This window comes from Neodiprion virginianus, chromosome 2 (genome assembly GCF_021901495.1).
Source record: "Neodiprion virginianus isolate iyNeoVirg1 chromosome 2, iyNeoVirg1.1, whole genome shotgun sequence".
Taxonomy (NCBI): domain Eukaryota; kingdom Metazoa; phylum Arthropoda; class Insecta; order Hymenoptera; family Diprionidae; genus Neodiprion; species Neodiprion virginianus.
Window position 1 is genome coordinate 37968225 of NC_060878.1, and position 23697 is coordinate 37991921.

A 23697-nucleotide genomic window follows, 5' to 3' on the forward strand; every position below is an offset into this window, starting at 1 on the left:
TTGTCAAAACGAATTTCTTACGATTGATCGAATTCAATTCAAGATCAAGATCAACGTGAAATTGTGTAACCTGACTTATATTTTATGCATTCAATCGAATATGCGAAATATGGACTTATAAGACGTTAATATATTGCAGAAGCACTGTAGTCTAAGGAAAATATCATAGATTCAAACCAACTAGCAAAATTTAAACCGGTTTGCTAGAATTGAAATATCATTGTCACTGAAAACAGTATCTTCTACACCTTTTACCCGTTTGTATCTTTCCTCCGTTTCTCAAAGCATTTTCAAAGTCTACACAGGGCGAATCTCAATTTGAAAATCTTAATCATCCAAGCTTTTGCGTTCGGTATTTCAGTATTCACCGCGTGTTGCCGGAAATGTATCTCAACCACGTGGAACGAGAGGGTAGTAAGTGTACCGATCAGGCCTTCCTTCTTTTCCTACCTTCGCTCATTCTTCGTCTTCATCTTCGTCTCTTTCCCGGTCCGCAAGTTAACTCTCGCGTGTAAAGAATATAAAAAAATCACGGCCAAATTGGCCAGCGTGTTTCGCTAACTTCGTTACGCGATGTTTCTATCGTTCCGATCGTTTCGCAGAATTCCATCACGGTACCGGAAGTGAGCTCATTAAATCCTTGAGAGAAACTCGGCGAAGGTTGTGTCCTATTTTCTTTTATTCCTGGAATTCCGGAGCGAAGAGAGTGAGAAAATTGGGAGAAGAATAAGGAAAAAAAAAACAAAGAGAAATAAGTAAAAAAAGAAAAACAAAAACCAAATTGCAGGTCGGAGTCGGTCTCTGCGCGGCGGTATTTAGCGGCGAAAAAAACAACGACGCAGAGCAGCAACACCCGTCGTAACACCGAGGAACCTGAGCTCTGCGCTCCGAGCATACGGAGGGTGAAAATTCTAGGCATATCGCGAGGGTTCCATCCCTCGCTCCGACGGCCCTTTTCACCCCCGGCGGAGTGCCAGCTAGGCAGGCAGCCCCCGTTAGATATAAAATCCACGATTTTAAAGCATTTTGGTATCGATCCCGGTTTTTAGCACTAGATGCGTGCCTCGCGGCGGGGCGAGGCTGGCGGAACTCGGCGGTGGGGATGCAATCCCACCCAACCACCCCTCCGACACGACACCTCGGCCTGGCCATACGCATAGTTATGGACGGGGTTATGCCCGTGCCTGCGTGCCTCGCCGAACAAAACTGCGTAGATGCATAATTAAGTCCCGAACATGTACCGCGGGCTTTCGAACGACGCTCGCGAACTTCGACTTTTTCCTCCCCCTCCCCAATTTTCGTCGCGTCGCCTTCGGATCCGCAGCGTCGATCCACGCGAGTACGAGTCGATGTCGTTTTCTCGTTTCTTTTCCCAAAATCTGCCACCTCTCCGCAGCCTCGTTAAATAAGCTTCTTCTTCTTCTTCTTCTTCTTTTCTCTCTCGTTTCCGCTTGTATACCCTCACATCCCGATCCCTCGCTCTTCGCGACGAAGAAAAGAGCGACCCTTGAATCTTGCCGTGTGCTAGGAAACTTCGGGAAGGGGGGGGGGGGGGGGGATGGGGATGTAATTAGGTACCTATTCTAGAAACGAGCCTCCCTTCGTACCCCTCCCCCAACCCTCCTCAACGTTTCACGTTACCGCCGCTTATTTCATTCTCCGAGCTTTCGCCCTCCTCCCCGCCCTTTCTTCTTCCTCGTCTCCTTCTTCCGCCTCTCTGAATCCGAAATTTCACTGAATTTCAGTTCAATTATACCGCGAAGTTAAAAGTAGAAGGAAAAGAAACAAAGAAAGCGAAAAAATAGACGCCTCAAAGGACGTACCGTATTTCAATTAAATATTTCTGCATTACTCTTAGAACCTTAGACTCTGGGATAAATCCAATTTTGGTAGGTACGGTATAACGCGATAAGTAGGTAGAGAGAGAGAGAGAGAATCGCGTCGTTGGGAAATAAATTATACTCTGCGTATTTGACACGCGATCGAGATTCACGTTGGAAATCGCTTCCGCACGTGTTCAAAATTCGGACCCCGATGAACCCGGAAATCGTTGAAAAAAAACGAGTCGAAGCTGTTTTTGTCAGGTTATAATTGCAGTAAAAATCAGCAGGTAATTAGCGGCGAATATTTTTCCCCGACTGTTCCTCGCAAGGCGCCTCCTCGTCCTGCTTTTCCCTTCGCTCCGCTCGCTCGGTCTCTCGTTTCCCGTCGCCTCGGGCCTTTTTCTGCGTGTGTTCGCTGCACGCGTGGGTGTTTACGCATGGAGATATACGCGGGCACGCCACGGCGCTACCACCCTTCCGCAGCTTCGCCACCCTCGTACGCACTGTTGACTGTCGCACGGTAGATCCCCCGTGTACCTCTTTCTATTAATAGCAAAAAGTAATTCCACCTATCCTCATTCGCATGCAGATTATGTACCTCCGCAGGGGTGAGCTGGAAATAAAAACTCGCTGGGAGAAAAGGAGGACCACCGTTCGTTGGGGAAAGAAACTCGACGAATTTTTACGCTGTTTTCTTTTTATGCGTGTTGTGTTTTTTCCTATTTTTGGTGTGTTTTTTTTTTTTTTTGGGCGAAAGAAGAAAAAAAAAAAAATTAAAAAAACATTCGACTCAACGAAACGTGAGTAACAAGTTCGTGCAACGAATCGATTTTTGTACGATAGATCTTCTTTCCGCTTTCGTACAACGATTTCCAAGTTATACGTTGTGTCGACGCGAATTAATTTTTCAATTCTTCAACTCCGATGTGGATATACGTGAGAACTGAATTATTCCGGACGTGCGACTTTGTTATTGTTATTATTTGGACGCTGTATCCAAGAAGCGCATAACGGTTGAAAACTAACTACGTTCACCGAGCTCTGATTCTGGCTAAAAAAATACATTCGCAATAAAAATATACTTCAGAGAGGCAGCGAAGAATGAAGGATAGGAGGCTATAAAGGGGGGTAAGAATACGAATTCGTAAAAAGAAGGTAAGATTCCGGAAATAGAAATAAATCCAGGAAGAATATAACGAAGGTAACCTTCGCGGAAATCGAGATTAATTCAGAATTGGGAGGGAATACGGTAATTCAGATGAACAACGAAATAGAAGAATCGAAAATTTTTTAAAATAACATAAAACGAAAAATAAGGTTGCACGCCTGCGCGCCTGCAAACAAAAAAAAAGAAAAAAAAAAGAACACATTCGGCTGTATTACGAGTCGCGTATCACCGCATTTTGCAAACGCTACGCCGTAATATCCGGGCCCAACGCAGGTACCTGTACCTTGGCAAGGGCTCGCGGGCGGGGATAAGGACCATAGAAAAATCCATACAGTTATAAAATGTGCAGAGTGCGTAATAGTACGCACCGCGCAGATTAGTTATGAAAATATAAAAGAGCCCGGGGGTAGGGATAGGTCACGGGATGGGGAGAGGGTGGGAGGAGGTGGGGTGGAGAAGGGTGGATTAGGGTGGTCGAGAGGGCTAAGGGCCGTCGGGGTTCCCCTTTCCCAGGATATTTCCCCTCCGAAGCTGCCGTCACTCGCTTCCCGCTCTCTCCCGCTCTCTGACTACTAATGCCGAAATATGTATATTCTACACGCCTACACGTACATGGATACGTGTAGTTGTTATCGCTTTTTATTGTTCGTTTGAACAATTAAAAATTGTACAAATTTCAAAAATTTAAATCTCACAATCGGTTCGCATTTCATACGGGATTTTCCCCCATATGCACGGTTAAAATAAAGAAATAAATAAGTAAACAAAGTTGTACGAAAATTCGAGTGGAATCAAACCTGCTGTTTACATTCGGATTGAATAATTACATTTTTCCTACGTTTTTAAATCTAATTTATTCACGAGATTCGAGGTGATTGAACAAAAATTATCTTGTCCGCAAAAACTTGGGACAAGACTGGAAAATTTCAGGTTTCCTACAACTTTACGGTTTTGCGATTCGAGTTTTTTAAGCAATTGATAATTTCACCAATGCAGAGAACTAAGAGTGGCGTGTGAAAATTCAATTTTTCTAAAAAAGAATGCGAGTAAAAATGTCAAAAAAAATTTTTACTTTGCTCTGTAACTGCACAACCCTTTTTTTTTGTCACATCGGAATAATTTGAGGAGCAGTTTGTAAATATGCAATTTCACTAATATTACGTAAAAATTTATCAGGGTAAAATACTTTGAACAAATAATACTGGCTAAAGAAAACGAATTTAATAATTAATAAACTCACTCGAAAAAAAAAAAAAAAGAAAGCAAGAAAGAAAAAAAGCCAACCTAATTTGATACGCCCCGCGGTGAAGAGCAAAGGCTTATTACGGAGCACACTGAGATTATTCAAAATTCATAATTATTTGCCATATCCCCTGTGTCAATGAATACATATTCCACAAGGTTTGAGACGGTTTCAATTAGCCGGTGAAACGAGTCAAAATTATGACGAGCACAAGTAAGACAGATATTCGTAACGATCGTTGTCTTGGTACAAGCCGGAAGTTTGTTCCCGGTTCGCGTAACGGAAGCTGTTTTCTCTCGCATTAAGTACCATGCCGCGCTTACCTCGACGAATAACAAACGTCGTGCAAACAAGTAACGCGACAAATTGGACAACTATAAGATAAACAAAACCCATATACTGTTTTTCCACTCGTACACCTTGGCGCGCATCGGAAGAAGCTGCAGCGGCCGATTTGCAGGGTGAAAAAATCTCAGCACCGGCACTAGAATTCGGCGTTTCACACATCGATACATCGCGAGCATGTAAAACCCAGACATCCGTAATAAAAGTGAGAACAAAAAAAAAAAAAGTGAAGAAGCGGTGGCAGCAAATTGTAAATATTCAATCAAGTAACACGCTCTCTGGATCCCCTCACGCGTCATTATTTCCTACCCTTATTCTCACTCTATCGTTCCAGGCAAAGAGAGAAGAAAATTTCACCCTCTTAGCATGATTTCCCGTTTTTCCTCGGAAGAGTGAGAAGCACAGAGGGAGTAAGAAAAGGATAGAAAACGAGACGGAGCGGGGAAAAAAGAAATCAGAGGAAAAAAAAATGGCTTCATCGAGCAAACAAGTGAATCATTATCGCGCGCATAAAGACGTTGTTGGTCTGTTTCCCCGTCGGTGGTCTACACCCGTCCCCTGGCTCCTTCTCACCCCCTTCCCCCCCCCCCCCCCCCCCCCCACCGCCCCTCCACCCTCTGCCCGCCTTGTTTATACGTGCCGAAGGCAGCACCGGCAGCTATCAACCCTCTGGTCGTCGAGCCCGCACCCCCGCAGCCCGTTTACCCCATCTGACAACATCTTGTCCGACCCGCGTCTGGTGCAACGTTTCTTTTCTGCCTATGATTTTTGCAGGGTGCCTTTCTTCCGGGTCCACTTTTACACGCGCGAGGAGAGTGTTACGCGGTGCTATTCGGCTGCAGGGTGAAATCAATTTCACAATAATACACCCGTCGTTGTTACGTGTGTACAGGGAAAGGGACTGCTCATCGGAGTCGATGAAAAGCGAAATAGGTAGGTATTGGATTACGTTATTATACGATTGTGGCTGATATTCAATGAGAGTTCCGATACGCGGATGAGGAACAACAACAAACAAGAAAAGAATAAAGAGTAAAGGGATATTGATATGTATTCTTTGTAATACATGATGAAAGGGAAATGTGTATATTAATCATTTCCGAGTGATACTTTTGATCTTGCGGTCAAAGGTCAAAAGGAAGTTGAGTGCTGTCCTTACCATTCTAAAAACTGTCGACCGCCGTTATTGATCTCAAGAGCCTCACGGATCCGCTCCTCTTGCCGGTCAGTAATTAAAGGATTTCTGGTACTTTCCTCGGACGCGCATGTATTTCCCTTTTGGGGAGGGGAGGTTATTTCCTGTTTCGCATCACAAAAATCATGACCTCTGTGCGTTACGAGTCAATTTTCTTCGTCGAGTTTTTTTCTTATTTCGTTTTTCGGACTTTTCTCGCTGTTATAGATCACAGGCAATGAAATACGGTGAATGCATAAAAATCTGATAAATTGCAAGGCTTATCGTGCAATCTTAACTCTCACTGACGGAAGGTTAAATCCGGAAATCAAAATTGTTCGAGAATGAAGGACAGTCAGACGCTTTTTCAGTTCTCAAGCACTTTTTCTCCTTTCTTCAACGATTCGCAAAGCACGAGTTACAATTGTTGACAAAACTTGAAGAATGGGTAGTAAAACGACGGTTCCCGTTTTGAAAGCATTTTCACACAGTCGTTCCCGAACCATCCCTAAAATCCTGTTACTCTCATCACAAGGTATACCGATGGAAATATACAGGCAAGAAGTTTGAAGAATGTGGGTCAGAAGAATATCGAAACCGTGATTGAGCCCAGGGTTCTGATTGTCTTGCGATGAAATTTTCTGATCAACGTGATAAGTAAGCTGCAGCGGAGTGATCGAAGCCGATTTTGCCCGATTGACCGATGCCGCGTAATAATCGAGAAGATGGAAAGAGAGAGAGAGAGAGAGAGGCGAGGAAAAATATAGGGGTGAGGAGTGAGAGGCTACGATGGTTTCGAGTGTAGCATCGGGCTAGCATCAGTAGCATCAGTAGCAGCAGCAGCAGCAGCAGCAGCAGCTACACAACTTCAGCAACAGTGGTGTGCTCATGCATAATTCAATCAGAGTTAGACTAGAAACGTCAATACAGCTCGCAGATTATTTCTTTTCCCGGGCTGCTTTTCTCTCTCCTCCCCCTCCCCCCCTTTTACCTCCTACCACTCTCTCTCTCTCTCTCTCTCGTCCTCGGTTTCTCCGTCGGAGGTGCGCGGGGCCCTGGGGGTTGAGGACCAGCGACGGGGGCGGCTGCTGGGAGAGCGAGGAAGAGAGCGGAGAGAGCGGGGGTTGAACGCGGTGCTTCTACCTTCTAGCCCGGCGTCCCGACCCCCGCTCGTCTATCCATCCATCCCCACCATTCTAGCCTTCTTCTTTTATATTTTAATCAACTAATTCTGCGCAATGCGTATATACGTTTTATTACTCCCCTTCGGCCATTCCGGGTTTTAATTGCTAGCTCTCATCTCGCAGCTGATTCGATGGGATTTTTTCTGTGCTGGCCAATGAGAGTAATGACGAGGACCGAATGAGTTTTCGGCTGCATAAATTTTTCAACGACTTTTCCTGCTTCCTTTTTTTTTCGTCCCTTCACGCTTTTGTTTTTTTAAGTTCATTTTTGTATTTGTTTTTTTTTTCTTCTCTCTCTCTCATCTTTCGTTTCATTTTATTTTTTTTATTTTATTTTTTTTTTTTTTTGTTTTTACACCAAAGGCCGACAGCCCCCGGCCAACGAAAATCCGGGGCCGGAGACATCCTCCGCGTATGTGCCTAACCTGACCCCCTACCCCATCCCCATCCCCGAAGTTCACGAGTGGGCAGAGTGAGTGGAAATTCTGACGTACGTGTCGAATCATATCCGCGCTTCTGCAGCTGCCGCTTCAACGGGGTTATTCATCAATTTGTACAAAATATCACGTTCCTCATCCGGTTATACGTATGCGTGGGTATACGGTATACATTTATAGCGCGTGGATCGCGAGGCAAAGGGAAGAAGGATTGATAACTTGGAAAACAGTAATTATAACGAGGATGAATTAGCGGAACAATGTTTCAATGCGTAATTAAAAAATAAAAATAAAAATGGAAAAAAAAAACAAAGAAAAAACAAAGAAGGAGGTGACGGACGTTGAAGAAATGGGGAAAAATAACCGACGTCACCCTCCTGCTCTCGTGCGAGGGCGGTATCGAGTCCTTTCGTCCTTTCGTCGACGGTACAGTCTCCGAATATACTTGAAGCTTGACGCCACGTCCGTCCAACGATTCTAATTGAGACGATAACCCGTTCGCGGGGTTCTTGACGGGAAGGAATTCGGGGAGCGGCAACCCTTCCGGTTGGAGGGTGAATCGAAAATCGAGGCATCGAACGGACTTGGATATTTCACACGGAGATGCGCGCGTTACGCGGGTTTTGCTTTTCTTCAAGAAGCCTGTTGATTTTCATCCAGACACGCGCTGTGCGTGGGTGAGAATCGAGCGGTAATCTCGCCGTTGCGTTTCATCGGATTCAGAATTTTTTACCGATCTCTTAGGAATTCTTTCCGCAATTTCAGAGAGTATTACTTTTCACCCATTTTTCACGTAATCGCGGTGAGAAACAATTTCAACTTTTCACCTTTGAATTCGGCATTATAATACGCGACTAAACAGATCTAGGGATCAGGTGCAGCTTAGGTATATCATACACGTTGATACGCACAGTCGGAGAAAAATTTAATCAATTCCAACTGAAATTTGTTTCAATTAAACTGATTTTTGCATTCTTATACAGTCGAACATATTTCTATTTAGTTTTAACGACGACGTCTAGTTTCTCCTTCTTCATTTAGCAGAAATATATCGGTTTTTTGTTTCAGTCAGACCCCTTGTTAACTACACGCATCAAACAAAGTATTTTTGTTTCGGAGAACAATCTGTTTCGTTGAATCTGAAATTTGTTTTCTTAAAACAAACGAGTTCCTTGATGGAAAATTTTTTTGAATGGGGTGCCCTGGTCGATCTCCACGTCCACGTATATATTACATCTCCAAATATCGAAGTCCGCGTATCTCAACCGCCAAAAAGGGCTCAACAGACCTATTCTGTACACAATTTTGAACAAAAACACTCCAACTTTATTTTCATTCGAGGCAGAGAAACGGCAAGAATTTTACGAAATGCAACGGTAAATTCGTAGAATTCGTGCCATTTCTTTATTTTTTCGTCCAACGAAAATCTATCGGGGTGTTCTTGTTCAGAATTACGTGTAGAATGGGGCTGTTGAGCCCTTTTTTTCGTTTGAGAACGTGGACGTCGAAATCGACTAGGGCACTCCCTTGAACGAAAAGTGCTTTTCTCTATTTTTTTTCTTCTTTTCTTTTCTTGCTTTTTACGAAATCAAACAAAACTTTCTTTACATTGTACACATTTTTCCACCAGATTTATTCATAATAAATATCTTTTTTTGTCGCCGAGTTTATAAAATCATGCTCACGAAACGTGAAAATCCCTTCGAAGCAATACATTGAACGGCGTCGACGAATTCGTTGTACAAATCTCTATCACGTACGTCATACGTACGGGTGTAACGCACACCTCGACGCGCAACACCCTGTACAATTTATGCGGATGTAAAATGTACCTTGTACGCTCTTGCGTGCGTTACAGGCAATGGTTGTCAAGGTGTTGAGTACATGCATAGATGAACGGATACACGCACACCTATAGACGCATGCGTATACATATAATATCCGAAAGAACGGCCGGGACTCGCGACAATGCGAATTATCGCGGGACACAGAAAAGGGCGAAAGAGAGAAAAACGAGAAGAGAAAAAAGTGGGAAAAAGGACCTCGTGCGAGGGAGTAAGAGATAGATAGATAGAGACGGATAGACGGATAGATAGAGAGAGAGAACGGGAGGGTAGAGCAGGGGCGGCGGGGAAACGAGTGAAAGGGCGAAACGAGGGGGTGGAAAGGCGAAGGATGAAAGAGGTGGAGGAGGCGGCGGCAAGGCCCGGTTTTTAATGCGAACTCCGCGCACCGCGAGCTCTGTGTTTTACATAGTCGAGGGTTTGTTCCCCTCTTTTTCACAATCCCCCTGCCGCCCCTCGGCGCCCCTCGGCCCCCGCGCCTCGTCAAGCCGCGCAGACCTTCGAGCAAAGAGGGAAATGAAAGCGAAACTGTTCAGCAGAACTCCCGCCCCCACCCACGCAGTCGACCAACCCCTCGCGTCGCCCTTCTAATTTTTCCACCCTTTCACTAAAATTAAAATCAATAGTAGCACCACGTGCCTCGTCGACCCCACCAGGAACACCACCCTCATCAGCCGAACCACCCCCGTCCTCCAGTCCTGTCACCCTTCTTCGCCTCCTGCAGCAGCGCGCGGAACGGAACTGTTTTTTGAATAGTATTGGCTGACATCCGCGTCGTTATACGTGCGGAACACATACCTCTGGGTGTTGCCTGTACGGATGAAACACAGGGTATAATGTATATAGAGATTACACGAGTTGCGTATTCCATCGCATCATCCGCCACATGTGTGTCTGTGTACGTACGATGCGTACATGCGTATGTATGTACAACTGTGTGCGTGTCGTAACACGGCGGAAACACAGCGCGTGGAAGAAATTTGATGTAATGATCGACACGCTCGACGATGCAGGGTGGAAATTGACGAGTTTCGTAGAAAATTCATTTCCAGAATTCGTATTCGGAGCAGAATTCTTGCTGTTTTGTGATGAGCTTCTTAGGAAGGAGAAATTAGTTCAGTCGCGTTCAATGATCATTTTGCAATTAGAAAGTAGAAACGAGTGAGTACCGAGTATCGATATTATGTCAGCGAGCAGAACTCGATTCGTTCCTTCCGTTCGCTCGAATTTCCTCAATAAAATCGATTACGCTTTATCGATTTACGTTGGCGCGGATTTGCCAGGTTTTCAAATCCGGACCACAAGGTAATGTCAGCTTTACTTGATGGAAAAAATGTTACTGATTTCTTTTTTCAATCTTACAATACCTGAGATGTTAAAGAAATCAAGCTGTGACCGAATCGTGTTGTAATACCGAGAGGTCAAGGTGTTGCGAAAGAACGAACTGTAAAATTCATTTTTGTCTTTCCATACGCTTATTAACTGACTCCGTTTCAAAGACCAAAATTATAAATGAATAATATTCCTGCTCATTGTCGTTGTTTTTTCCGATTCGCATAATTGTTTTTTAAATTAAAATGACGATGCATACAAATGAATTTCGAATGTTATCCGGTGTTGGTTCAGCCTTTATGCCGGAAAATGATGAAGCGGAGGGAAAAAATATTTGATCAAAAGTATATTTAAATATAATATATAGGTGCACGCGTAGCGTAATATGTAATGTATAAAGAAAATGAAATATAAACAGTTTTACACCGATCGCCTGAGGCGTACTCGAGACCTTTTGATCCGTGAAAAAAGATGGAGCTTTTTTCCCCTCTTTCCCACTCCTCCCTGCCGTAACCAGAGGGGGAGAGAAACCGCGGCACAAAGCACGACCCGGAAGTTTTTAAGCTTTATATTCGGGTCCATTCGGGACCCAGGTAGGTATATCCTTATTGCGCTGTATTATCCTCCACCACTGTGGAAATATCCTGCTAATTTACGAAAGTAGACGCGTCTCTCTCTCTCTCTCTCTCTCTCTCTTTCTCTCTCTCTCTCCCTTTCCGATTCTCTCGACGTTCCTTCATCCACTAGGATTCCTCCGGACCTCTCGGCATTATTTCGAGTGCGTAAACCCGCCCTGTAGGAAAAAATAATCCCCCCTAAAAATGTGTGCGCAGAGCGTAAAGTGCAGACGCGATAAAAAAAAAAGTAAGACAATTTTCAAAACAAATCTAAAAAACCAAATTCAACCTGACCGCGATCCATTCGACTCAAACACGCGATTTGCCTCCCTCGGAGTTGTGAATCCGCGTGGCGGATTTTTTTCGCCAACTTTTACAATCAGGTTCTGGCCACAGGTGCCGCCGAAACGGCGCGGTTTTTTTTATCGAGGGCCGTAACTTTTCGTGGCATCATGTCACGCCTTGCCGCGAGTGTGCGTCTCTAGGTACAACTTTTGATCCGCGAACGGAAAGAACTCTCTCTCGCGCCTATATTTTTTTTCTCTCTCTCTCTCTCTCTCTCTCCTTTTCGTGCCAGATTTTACACGCGGCTAGTCCGTCACCTGTTGCCATAGTAACTGCTGCAGAACCGAACCGGGAGTCTTAAGCTCGGGCGTAGCGTCGCGGCTAGGCGTTAGGCTGTTTCGGGCATCACGCCGATCGGATCGCAAAGGGCTTGCCGTGTAATTGCAGGGTTGGAGAGAGGGCGCAGGTTCCTTCTTACGCCGTTTCCGTAACCCGAGAATTGACCGGGTAGACTCGCCATTATTTTTCCAAGCCTTGATCCCCGTGATCGTTGCACCCCTTGGGTTGGTCGCAAGCTCACATCCCCTGAAATTTTATATCATTGAAAATGCAAACACGCGAGGCTTGCAGACTATGGAGAATTTCGACATTTCGCTTGGCTTTCGTTCACATTCGTAGTTGCAACTGTATTTCCGTGACGCGTCATAATTTTTGTTCGAATAATATCTACGTATACACGATTCACGAATCAAATATTAATAACTGCAAAAACTTGACATCGGATATTATTAACTTCCTCTTAAACGGGAGAACAAAAAAGAACATACGACAGTAATGTGAGCACAAATTCTTTGCAACAATTCAGTCTGCGTACTGCCCAAGTCATGTGTGGCCAGTTTTTTTCTAATTATAAGTTCACGAGCCAGTGAATTCACGGAATTGAGCGAGCGAGCTTAAAACGTCGGGAGTTGAAGCCTAGATAGATCGAGAGGTGAAGGACCCTTATTCAATTTCAATATTCTTTGACTCGCGATGCTCGTGATAACACGTTTGACGAAAGGTTGTAAAGCTACGCGGTATAAGGAAGGGGTGGATTTGAGTTAATTAGACAGGAAATTGCGAAAAGCTTTTGCACGAATAGAAAGGGAAGTTGGATCGATGTTCCTCTACGAAGATACGCGGATATTGCTGTATTATAAGCAGATTCTACGCACATGCAAAGACACGTGGTTCATGCTGGCGTACGTATAATTTACAAGATATGTAGGTCACGTGTTTTTGTCGCTCGCATTGATCAGCTGCAGTAGTAAGTGAAAGAAAAAACCACTTACCGTCTACGACGTGCGTTGTAGAACGGACTCGAGTCATTGCGATAAAAGTTTCCGAAACTTGAAAACGTGCCATTGCAATCAGTAATAAGGTAAGTGCATCAATTATTGACCCTTTTATTTTCCAAAATTATACATCGACTAAAATCAATTGCTAAAGGGACGCTAGTAATTTATTTATTTTTTTGTTATTTTAGAACCAAGGATCAAACAGATACGACCAAAAAAAGGTCGACAATTGGGAGAGGGCCGATAACTGGTACACTTACCTCGGTACTGCTAGAGTAACAGGGCCAAAAAATTTTGTTCAATTTTGAAACGCAACTAAAACTAATATTCAATACTTCTTACGTATATACGGTACCTCGTTCGATAACTGTTAGTCTTGAAAGTCGAACGCTTCATCCTAATTTGATTGCTCCGTTCTAAAAATAACCGACGATCGGTTTGAATCAAATAATTTATCAGCATTCTAATTTAATTTTCTAGGCGTCAAAAATAGCGCGGTCCTTTTTCCCGGTGTACGATTTACCGTCGATTTGGCAATATACATATAATAAAGGATCGTTGCCGGATTTGTCATCGGGGGTTAGACGTCGGTACGCAAGTACACAAATTATACATATACATATATATATATATGTACGTACACACACGTCATGCGTAACGCGTCAGAGAGTCGAACCCCGGAGGAAAATGGTCTGGGCAAGGGATCCCGGCCTCGGACTCCTCGGCAGCTCTGCTGCCGACTAATTAGATGACCCGGCTCGTTAACCGGAATCGGAAGTTCTCCGTCAATCTTCCCGCCCCTTCCATTCATCCTCCTTTGCCTCCGGGTGTAGGGAAGGCTGGCGTAACAGGTAAGGCACGGTCGGCCGGCGAAGCATACAGGTGGCCGTCGTCGACCGCCTCCGCCTCCACCTCCACCTCCACCCCCGGCAGCGTCGTCGCGGCGAGACGGGCGGGTGTGGGAGTCTGGGGTCGGTCGGGTCTGTCGGGCGCGGGTTGCGGGCATATGTTTACAAACACGGAGGGGGAGGCGAGGGGCTGCGCTGCGAGGGCATTATCGGGTAAGATGGCGAGCGAGAGGGAGACACCCGGCGAAAGCGTGCCGTCGCCTCGCGGAGCACGTATCGGAAAACCCGTCGGGCGCGAGGAGAGCGAGAGAGAGAGAGAGAGAGAGAGAGAGAATGAGAGAGGGAGGGAGGGAGGGAGGGGGGTGAGGTGAGGCCGAAGCGTGCCAAAGGCGACTCCGCCAGGGGTGGAATGCGGGGGCGGACGGAGAAGACGGCAGGAATCGGAAGTGGTCCCGTCCTCGTCCGACTCGCGTCTCACGCCTCGAACCGAGTCCGACGGATCGGGTATTCGGCCGACGTAAACAAGCTTGTTGTTGCCGGATGGTGGCTCGGCGGGATACCTTCGACGATAATTTTACCGCCAATTTTTTTGATTGCCCCAATTTAGCTAGTCAACCCACCCCGCACCCTCTTCGCCTAGCCCCAACGTTCGGACGCTCATACAAGAAATTTACCTACCCCGGATTGGTGGCCGAATCGAGGTCAAGCTTTTACAGGAATAAATCCACCCCCGCTTTTTTCTATTCGCTTCCGTCTGATTTCTCGTTTGCGTCTTATTTTTCGGACTCTTACAACGTTCGTACAAATTTATTTCCTGGTATATATAATAATATACGGATGGCACGAGTAATTTAACGCAATTCACGATCCTTCAACTCCCGTGTAGGTAACTGTAAGTCAAGGATTATACGAATATTAGGGTGGTTCTTGATTTTGGTTTGGAGAAATTTTCGTCGGAACGACACCTCGAACTTGTTGAAAATTTTTTAAAAATAATGTGCATCGCTAAGCTTGGAATTGATTGATCCTCAAGTGAAAAGAAAACTTTCATGTTTGAATTAATTTTACCGAGTCTGAAACTCAAATTGTTTATTGAAAAATGTGAACAATCTTGGACTAAAAGTTTTGTTCTCTTCGCATAGTCTTATTATGAATTTTATGCCACGTTTGATGGTGAATTGAAAAATTAGGGTGGCTACAATTTTGGAAAGTTGTCGGCACCTATTTTCGTTAAATGGTGATCGAGATAAATTTTTCTTGCTTAACATATTTGCAATCTAGAAATAGATCTTACGAGCACAATTTATGCGATAGTAACAATTATTGCTGAATCGTTCGTTAAAGACGTGACTCGACGTTTTGGAAAATCAAATTTGCAAAAGCTTGTCTCGTCCGAAAGTCTTGCGCCTTGTGCAAGCTCTGCTTCAAATTGTTAAGAAAATTGTGCCGCGCTCCTTCCGAGTAGCAAAAATATAATCATACAAATTGGAATAACAGAGATCAAGAAGGTTGTAAGAGGTTTGAAAAACAAGCGCCGTTCGTATGATAGATATTTGACGGTATTGAGTTGTGGAAAATTGGGCCAAAGTGAGGAATCGCGAAACTCGACAATGCACGTCGTTAACGCCACGCGCAGTTGCGGAATAAATCGGGACGGCGATACATATGCTCCGAGATCTCGGGAATAAGTCGCTGGGGGCAAAGCTCCGTGGCAAGAGGATGCCTTTGATATCCACTTAAGCGAATGTAACCTCGAAGACGATGGAAGAGAGAAGGAAGAAGCTACTCTACGCGTCGTCCAAGGGCTGGTGCAGAGCCGCTGAATTGTAGTGGCCGAGGGGGTTGACGGAATCGGAGGAGCGGGATGAGGAAGGCTGAAGTACGAAATTAGAGAGGAGAGGGATGAGAAAGGGCTGTAAAAAAGGGAAAATAATACATCAGAGAAGCCTCAAGGATTTCCGCTCCTCCTCCCGCGGAAGCGTATCGCGGATATTCCGCGTGTGTGAACAACTGCGGGATGAATGTCTCTGTTTAGGGGATGTAAACGAGCCTGTTATGCCCGCGGAACTTGGGCCAAACGAAATTGTTGCCTCCTCATTATTGTGTACATCTTTTACCTCGTCGCGAGGAAGATCAGATGATGTTATCTTCGTGTAAAACGCGCTCTTTGTATATATTTGTGTGTATCTGGAGCGATAGTTGGAGTACGTCGAACGAGGAGCCGTTAGCCACGCAACTCTGTCACCTCGACGTGTTAGATCGAATTCCTGTACACCTGTACCTTGTAAAATTCGTATAATAAATCCTTTGGAAATTATACAACGTCTCCGATTTCGTTGTTATGACAAGCTAACGAAGCACGCGTACCGTTGTATTCGTACGCTTTTGTGTCACTTAGCTTTCTCCTAATTGCACCCTTCGCGCATAACAACCGTCGTTTCAATAAACACACGTTATGCTTCCAAAGTTGAGCAGTGAACGCGAAAATGCAAAATATTCGAGTCATGAAAAGTAGAGAGAAAAACAGCTTTACAGAATAAAGTGAAATAAATAAAATAAAAATAACGAGAAGACGAAAATCTGAACCGCAAATCAGCTAAGCGGTGAAATTCAAAAAGCAAAATCTTCGCTACATTTATAAGCTACGATTTGAATTTTATATTGTCCCGAAGTAGTCAGAATTCGTATTCGTTTCTTTGCTTCGGTTTCATTATCTCCACGCCTTTCGCAGCTTTTCTCTTATTTGTACAAAGTATCAATTCACCCGACTTTCTGACCATGACAATTCTTCCCGCGGCGTTTAACCCGACTCCTCTTTGCGATCGTTATACTTTTATACCTGGCACGTTTCCCCCATACATATCGAAAGAAATTTAGACGATTTTATGTAATAATTACGCCCAAACTCGATCGTTACGGTATAATGAGGGACCGGTTTAACTGTTTCGCAATAAAATTCCGGGAAATTTTATTCATTCGTTTTAACGTTCGCAAGGGAAATTTCGAGCGAAGATTATGCCTTGAACGGTTTATAGACCGGAAAGATCGTGTAATGAATTATGCGGAAAAAGAGAGAGACGCCTTCGAAGGAGAATTGAAACGCGTATATTTTCAAGGTGCATTATTGTCTTTAGGCGCACAACATGTAGAAGAATACAGAACGCATCCAGCTGCTCGTTGCGTAATTTTCTCTTTCTCGTTGATAATGGATCTCGAGATTTAATCATGCTGCCTCGATACGGAGTGACGAATGTATGAACCTATGTTTCGGTACACGAATTGAACTTGACGCGGTATATCTTTACCCAATATCATCCTTCTCGATACCTCGCGCGTAGGTATTTGGAACAAGAGAGTTTCAAGAGATGCCGATTTTTCTCGCTCTCATAATAATACATACATCCATCACCATCGGTATAAGCCACAGCGTTGTGACTGCATCAGCATAAGCGGCAAAAGCAACGAGGCTCCACCGATAACGACGTTATCTTTTTCCGATCGTAAACGGACTTGCGCCCTCAGGATTTAACGGGTCTGGTTATACACATTGTACAGACCTATACAGGGCGTTGCATATCGCGTCGTAAAATGACACGTTAAAATGTCGATATACCGCTTTAATATTTCATAATGAAAAATGGCGTCGACAATAAAAGCCTGCGCGAACTTTCGGCATTCGTTAATGTTATGAAATGTAACCACCCCCTCCTGTCTATTCCCCCTTCCGCCCCTCCGCCCCTCGCCCGCCGCACTTCCTCTTCCTCTTCCTCTTCCTCTTCCTCCTTCTCCTCCTCCTCCTCCTCCTCCTCCTCCGCCTCATCCAACGCCAACGCTCCAGCTGGCTCCGCGAGTTATGCCATTCCGGGGTCGCCTCCCCACCAGTATCCACAATGCGATGGGAAAGGTATTGATTTAAAAGTACATTCGTGTTTTCATAATGTTGTATCTGTACCTTTGCCTCCCCCGCCTCGCCGGCTCCGTCGCTTCCTCCCTTGTTCGCCAATCGCCACCCCCCGCGACCCGCGAACCCCGTTATCACCCCCCGCACGCCATGATCCTTACTCGCGGATGAAGATGGCACCGTGTATACGGAAAATAGTGATTTTTCTCGTATCAATTCGTCGATTTTTTCTTTTCGATTTTCGCCTTTTTTTTTGTTTTTTATATCATAAATACCGTTTTGCGTTTTGCGGTATGAAAAATACTTATTGCTTCTTTCTTCTGTGGAACTCAATGCCTCTACTTGGAATTCGGTTTCCATCAATATTTCGAGATGGGTTTTCAGAGATTTCTCAGAAGAAATTGTGATACTGTGAGATAAAAGATATCAGGTTACCTTCGGGGTGCTTTTGTTTCTTGAGTAGATTTAAGAACGATTTATTCTCTTTCGTACGCATGCATTTAGTATTTGAACTGTAGGTGAAACTTGGTTCTGTTTGAACTGCGTTCCTAAAAATACCGAGTCATCTAGTCGTTTCGAGAACTCGATTCGCCATTTTTAAAAAATATTCTCCACCTAATCGGAAATTTTTTTTTTTTTAGTCACATTACTGTAAAGGAAAAACTAACGATTAAATCGCGTGATAATTATCATAAGAGTCAGGAGGTATGAATTCAAGGAAGCTGATCAGCTTTAAATCAACGATTATAAATTTCGGTTAAAGTAATAACAAACCACCACGAAAATGGCATCAATTTCTTTTTCGAAATTTCCCCGTTATCTGACAAAGAAATCGCAAGCTAGCATTCGCGATTCTCTTGCGTGCGAATGGCAACATATTACGGACTATGGAATAAACATAATCTATCAATTAGCCCTTGATTACAGTTGCTCGTACCTGCCGTGTATTTAATTGCGGGTGTTAACGCGAAAGCGTAGGTGTGCCTGAAAAGTGAAAATACGAACGATGGTACGAAACAAAGCACGAGGTACGGGACGTTAGCCTCGACTCATTCATCTCCGGTTACGATTTTACCCGATATACTAAGAAATAAATGATACGTATTATACAAGTCGAGGCAGCGATGCTAATTGCTGCATAGTAATGCGATCGTGTGTATTTCTATGCTCGTAGAGAGTTTCAAGTTCCTTGTTATTATTATTACCACAACGAATGATCCGCTGCAGTGCGACGAATGCCAATTATCGACTACTGCTGTCGGCGAATACGCGAACATTCGGAACGGGGAAAAATATTTGCGAGAATTGAATCGCGCGTACGAAGTTTGAAACGTAATCTAATACAATATGACACGCTCTGCAGAGAGAGAGCAAGAAGGAGAGAGAATGCTATAATCATCCCGATGCCGATTATAACCGAATATACAAAGATTTTCGCTATAAATATAACATTGCAAAATGTGTAGGTGCATTTTAAGTAAGCGCGCGGTGAAATTCGAAAAATTTCCTGCGGCAAAGTAAAAAGAAAATCAAATTTTTCACGATTCGCAGAAATGAGATGAGAGATAGAGTACGCGAGATTCCCGGAACGTGGAAAAAACTCGAGATGTATTTATACACCGGGCTAGGGTAGGACGGCAGGGGCTGGTTTCCGGAAGAGCCTTCGAGCCCCTCCCTTTTGTATATCCGTGTACGTAAAACTGGGCGACAGGATCCGGGGCAGGGAGGGTGAAAGAGAGAGAGAGAGAGAGGGAAAGAGGGAGGGGGTGGGTTTTTACTATTGATTACCGAATTAAAAACGCGCATGCATAATTCAGTGATACTTCCTGACCGAGCTGTTCCGCACCAGGGGTCGGTAGCCGCGGGAAATATATTTCCACCCCTGCACGTTTGGTGAAAAAACAAACCGTCAGATGTCACGCACGGAAAAATCCGCGACGTGTCTTTGAAATATTCCCGCCTTTTCTATCGTCGATAACTTCACTGCAGTATTGTAATATCGCAAGGGACAAAAAGTGCTAAACTTTACGTTACAAGCTCACCGGATCTAAGGAAATTTAGAAGAAAGCTGCCTTCCCGCCAAATTTGAAGTTAAGATTTTTTACTTCTCTATCGAATCACGTTCGAATCAAATCACCCCTTTTAAATTCACTGCATTTCCTTCTTTTTTTTTTCTTTTTTCATTTTTGTAAAGCGCCTCGATGGTAGGTGAGCTTTTCTCTTATCCGGTGCGTTTATCAGCAGACAGTAAGGGTGGCACGACCCTCGAAATTATTCGACGAAGCTTAGCCATTCGAGGGTGAGTTACCAAAGTGGAAAAATTAATAGGGAGCGAACGGTTCCGGGGTGTTTCGACTTTTGGTCAACAGATGTCAGCCCTGCAAGCTGTTCAGGTTGTCTACTCGTATTCCTCGAGGGAAATATTGTTCCACAATGTTCCGTCGATGGCGCAATATTCGGCCAATAATTTCCAAGAATATCGCACAACTTGTTCATTCTGTATAACAGTTGTGTGCTCGACTGATTTTACGGACTTGGGAAGTTATCGATATCATTTTTTGTCTACAAAGATTAATAATTTTTAGTCAAATTTGATCACCATATTGTATATCAAATACTTCCCGTCACTGAATTTTTTGCCAACGAAGAGGTTAACTTGGAACAGAAATCGTGAGTATCTCACAACTTGCGGAAATTCACCCAGATGGTCTCGCGCTCAACGGTGGAATCGTATTCCACGCTCTTTACTTGCTGATGAATATAAGTGGAGTGATGAAATAGAAGAATGACAAAAACGAAATTGAAATCCAGTTAAAAATTAACAAATTGTTCTTCTTGATAATATTCCAAATTTGCTTATCGATACCGTTAGACCAGCCAGCCTTGTCTGATACTGTCGACTGCGTGCAATACGACAGAAATAATCAAGCAGCCAAATTCTTGGAATCAAAAGAAGAATTTTCTCTCCTCGTGAACGCTCGTTAATGTTCTTCTTTCTGTTTTTACTTTTTTTTCAGACAAACGATGGAGAACAACGCTAACACGAGCGTAAAACACCAGAAAAGAGGTCCGCAGTCATTTAAGCAGGCGGAAGAAGTCGGACTTATCGGCAGCAGGTAGGGTTCTTGGTCTTCACCCTTGTAGCTCCAAAATCTACCTTGACGTTTAGGGGTAAAGGAATGTTTACCGAATCTACAAATTTCCAGCGGATATTTTAAAATCTCAATTACCCGATAGACGTAAGGGATGGCAGCCTAGTAATTAGGGTAGCTTTTTCAAAACACCTCAAACCATAGACAATTGAGTCGCAACGGTTAGTTTCAGTCCCCCACCGGCTAAAGAAAAAGAAATAAATATCTCGGAGAGAAGGGCTGCATGGAGGTAGATTTCAGCCCCATAAAAAGAATTTTTTCACCTCAGAATCTGGACCCAACCGGAACTGACGATACTGTTGCACGAGTACAAGAAACGGGAATTTCTATACGACATGAAGAACGTGAACTACCGCAATAAGTTTGCGCGTGAACAGGCGCTCAAGGAAATTGCGGATATTTTGTGCAAAGTAAGGCCACAAACAACCGCGATGGACGTCAAATTGAAATTCAATATTTTGAGAACTCAGTATCACGCCGAGTTGTCGAAAGAGAAAAAATGCGCCGAAAGTGGAAAGGTATGAAAACGCTTTCTGTAACATTTTACCCAACAATTTTAATTCTTTCTTCTTGTTCTTTCCCATGTAAGAAGGAGCAACAATTTTTTAACGTACCATGATCGATTTCGGGATTTCATGGATATGCCATTGTGAGATTGTAGAATCGTGTATCCAACACTGCGGCTAATTTTTATGCATACGTGTGTATAATATATTTTCAACAGTTTCACTTGTCAACCCTTTGGTTCATGGATCACATAAAATTTGTGAGAGGTCATAACCGTCGTGAAATATACGGCAGGCGTGAAAACGAATCGTCGTCGGACAACAAAAGTTTTGAGGTATGCACATACACCTAGATGTGTAATATTACCATGGAAAAAAATGTTTGCCCAGCTGTGTTAATCCACCTAAACTCACACACGATTCGCACAGACGACTTACTGACCTTGTGCGATTTTTTAACGGGAGTTTTTCTCGTAGGACCATTTAATTAAGATAATAGTTAATTCCGAAATATTACGGATCCTGATACCGTTTGCGTCCTAGCAACTGCCTCAGGTCAATTACGAGGATCAGGCCAGTCTGTCCGAAGATTGCTTCGCGGAAAATGACGAGAAGTACGATGAGTTTGAGGACAAGGAGGCCAGCAACGCGGAGGATCCGCTGTCCACGTTAAAAAAACGGCCAACACCGTCGGATGTGAAAACGGAAATGGTGTTTCTGGACACGGAAAGCGAGATGACGTCCGATTTTCTCGACGACAAGGAGGACGAGGACGACGGATCTAGTCTGCCGGTTATCAGCTTGGCGACGTCGACCTTGCACCAAAAGAGAAGCGGAAAAACTGGCGAGGAAGGCGAAAATCCCCGGAAGGCCGAAAGCTCGAACGAAGCCGCCAAGGAAAGTTCGGTTCGAACTTCCGAGGAGGATCTATTTGGGCAAATTGTTGCGAAAAAATTAAAGAAGATAACCAACCCGAGAAAACGCGCCGATGCTGAGCTAAAAATATTTAGCATTTTACACTCGGCTTTCATCGACGAGCTCGATACGTGAATAAAAATTTTTTTTAACTAACTATTTTATGTATTTAATTCCCGAGTAGTCATAAGGCGGCCTATGAACCTTCATTTTCACTTTTTTCTTCCACGTGTTTTTGTTTACAAAACTTCATAAAATACTCCGAGAATAAATCAACCGGAATGAAATTTTTGTCTATAAGGGAAGTCGGGAGAAAATAATAAAATAATATCAATTATAAATTATAAGTGTACAGAACTTTTGGGGAGAGTGAGAAAGTTATGCTTTAATCGAAGTATGACTGACAGTGAAATGTTTCGAGCGATAAATTAAATGGGACGTAATAAGCTTACATTTAACTATAATACAATACTTTTCACCTCGCAAATTCTCTTTGGTAAAAAAATTTCGGTCAGCTACACATGCAAATGATGAACTTCCAGTAATACCATAAAATGAGGTCAGATATCCAAGGGTTTTTGGATCATCCAAGTAAGCTGAAGCAATTCAAGTAAAAAAACCCGTCAGTCTCTTTTTTTTTTTAGAAAATTAAGGACAGTTTTATACTCCTGTCCCATAATGTACCATGCTTTCTTGATAAGTAAGGAAAGAGTACATGCGTTTACTTACCGTGTCGTGTTGGATGAACGACGATCAAGTACGAAGATGGAGGGTGGTTAACGTTATACTGATATTTAGTCATTTATTTTGCAAAATAAACTGACATGTATAATATGGTATACTTTTGGAAACAGCAGAAATGAATGTTTACTTTTTATTTCCCCCTATATTTATATTTATGGTAATAGCACGACAACAATGTTACTTTCGAGTTTCGATCCATACCTTGTCACGTTTTTTAAAAAACGAAGAAGAGAAAAAGCAACCCAAAACAAAGATAAACTTAGGTAACCCCGAAAAGCGGAAAAAAAAACAGCAATAACTCGGATATTGCACAAATGTTTTAAAAAATTTAAACGAATTATATATAGCTATTCAAGCTTCAGAATTTATAAATATATACGTTATAATGTAAACGTTAGCGATATTTTTGAGAGCGTTTTCCACCGTCGCGCACACGCGCGTAAAATTGATTGGCAAAGTGTATAACAATCCCAAAAATATCGGAAACTCGATTGCGCTTACTAGCTAATAGTAAGATTACCGGAGCTTAATAGCTTCGCTTCTTTTCACGGTTGCATATTACACCAATGAAACGTTCGCGAACCACAATTTCCAAACCGTCATTCGTTAAATCGATCGATATTCAAAGAAACCGATCGTACAACGACGAATGACGAATGATCGAAAATTGGATCCTCCTTCGACGTAGACCTTCCGAGTAACGATCCGTCGATACTCGAGCGTCTTGCCGCCCTGATACCCCCTCAAAAGCTTCATAAGGGCTCAACCCTTGCGGGGTACGAAGGGCGGTAAACTTCCCTAATATTACCCACTAACGATAAGATTATAATTAATTGATCATA

At 43.6% G+C, this 23697-nt stretch overlaps 1 protein-coding gene across 3 annotated transcripts in view; it reads left to right on the top strand.

The window, feature by feature from the left end:
• The window catches only part of LOC124296908 (uncharacterized), a 58352-nt gene extending 35066 nt beyond the window's left edge, over window positions 1-23286 (top strand). Inside the window, exons 1-5 of one of the 3 annotated variants that reach the window (XM_046747337.1) lie at window positions 5409-5512; window positions 20556-20654; window positions 20959-21208; window positions 21415-21531; window positions 21740-23286. In XM_046747337.1, coding sequence (XP_046603293.1) covers window positions 20563-20654; window positions 20959-21208; window positions 21415-21531; window positions 21740-22246 — 966 coding nt within the window. In that variant the 5' untranslated portion in view covers window positions 5409-5512; window positions 20556-20562 and the 3' untranslated portion in view covers window positions 22247-23286. Of the gene's footprint in view, window positions 1-5408; window positions 5513-20058; window positions 20209-20555; window positions 20655-20958; window positions 21209-21414; window positions 21532-21739 lie in introns of those variants that run through there. The other 2 variants (XM_046747336.1, XM_046747335.1) reach the window with 2 other exon arrangements.
• Window positions 23287-23697: the final 411 nt, after the last annotated feature.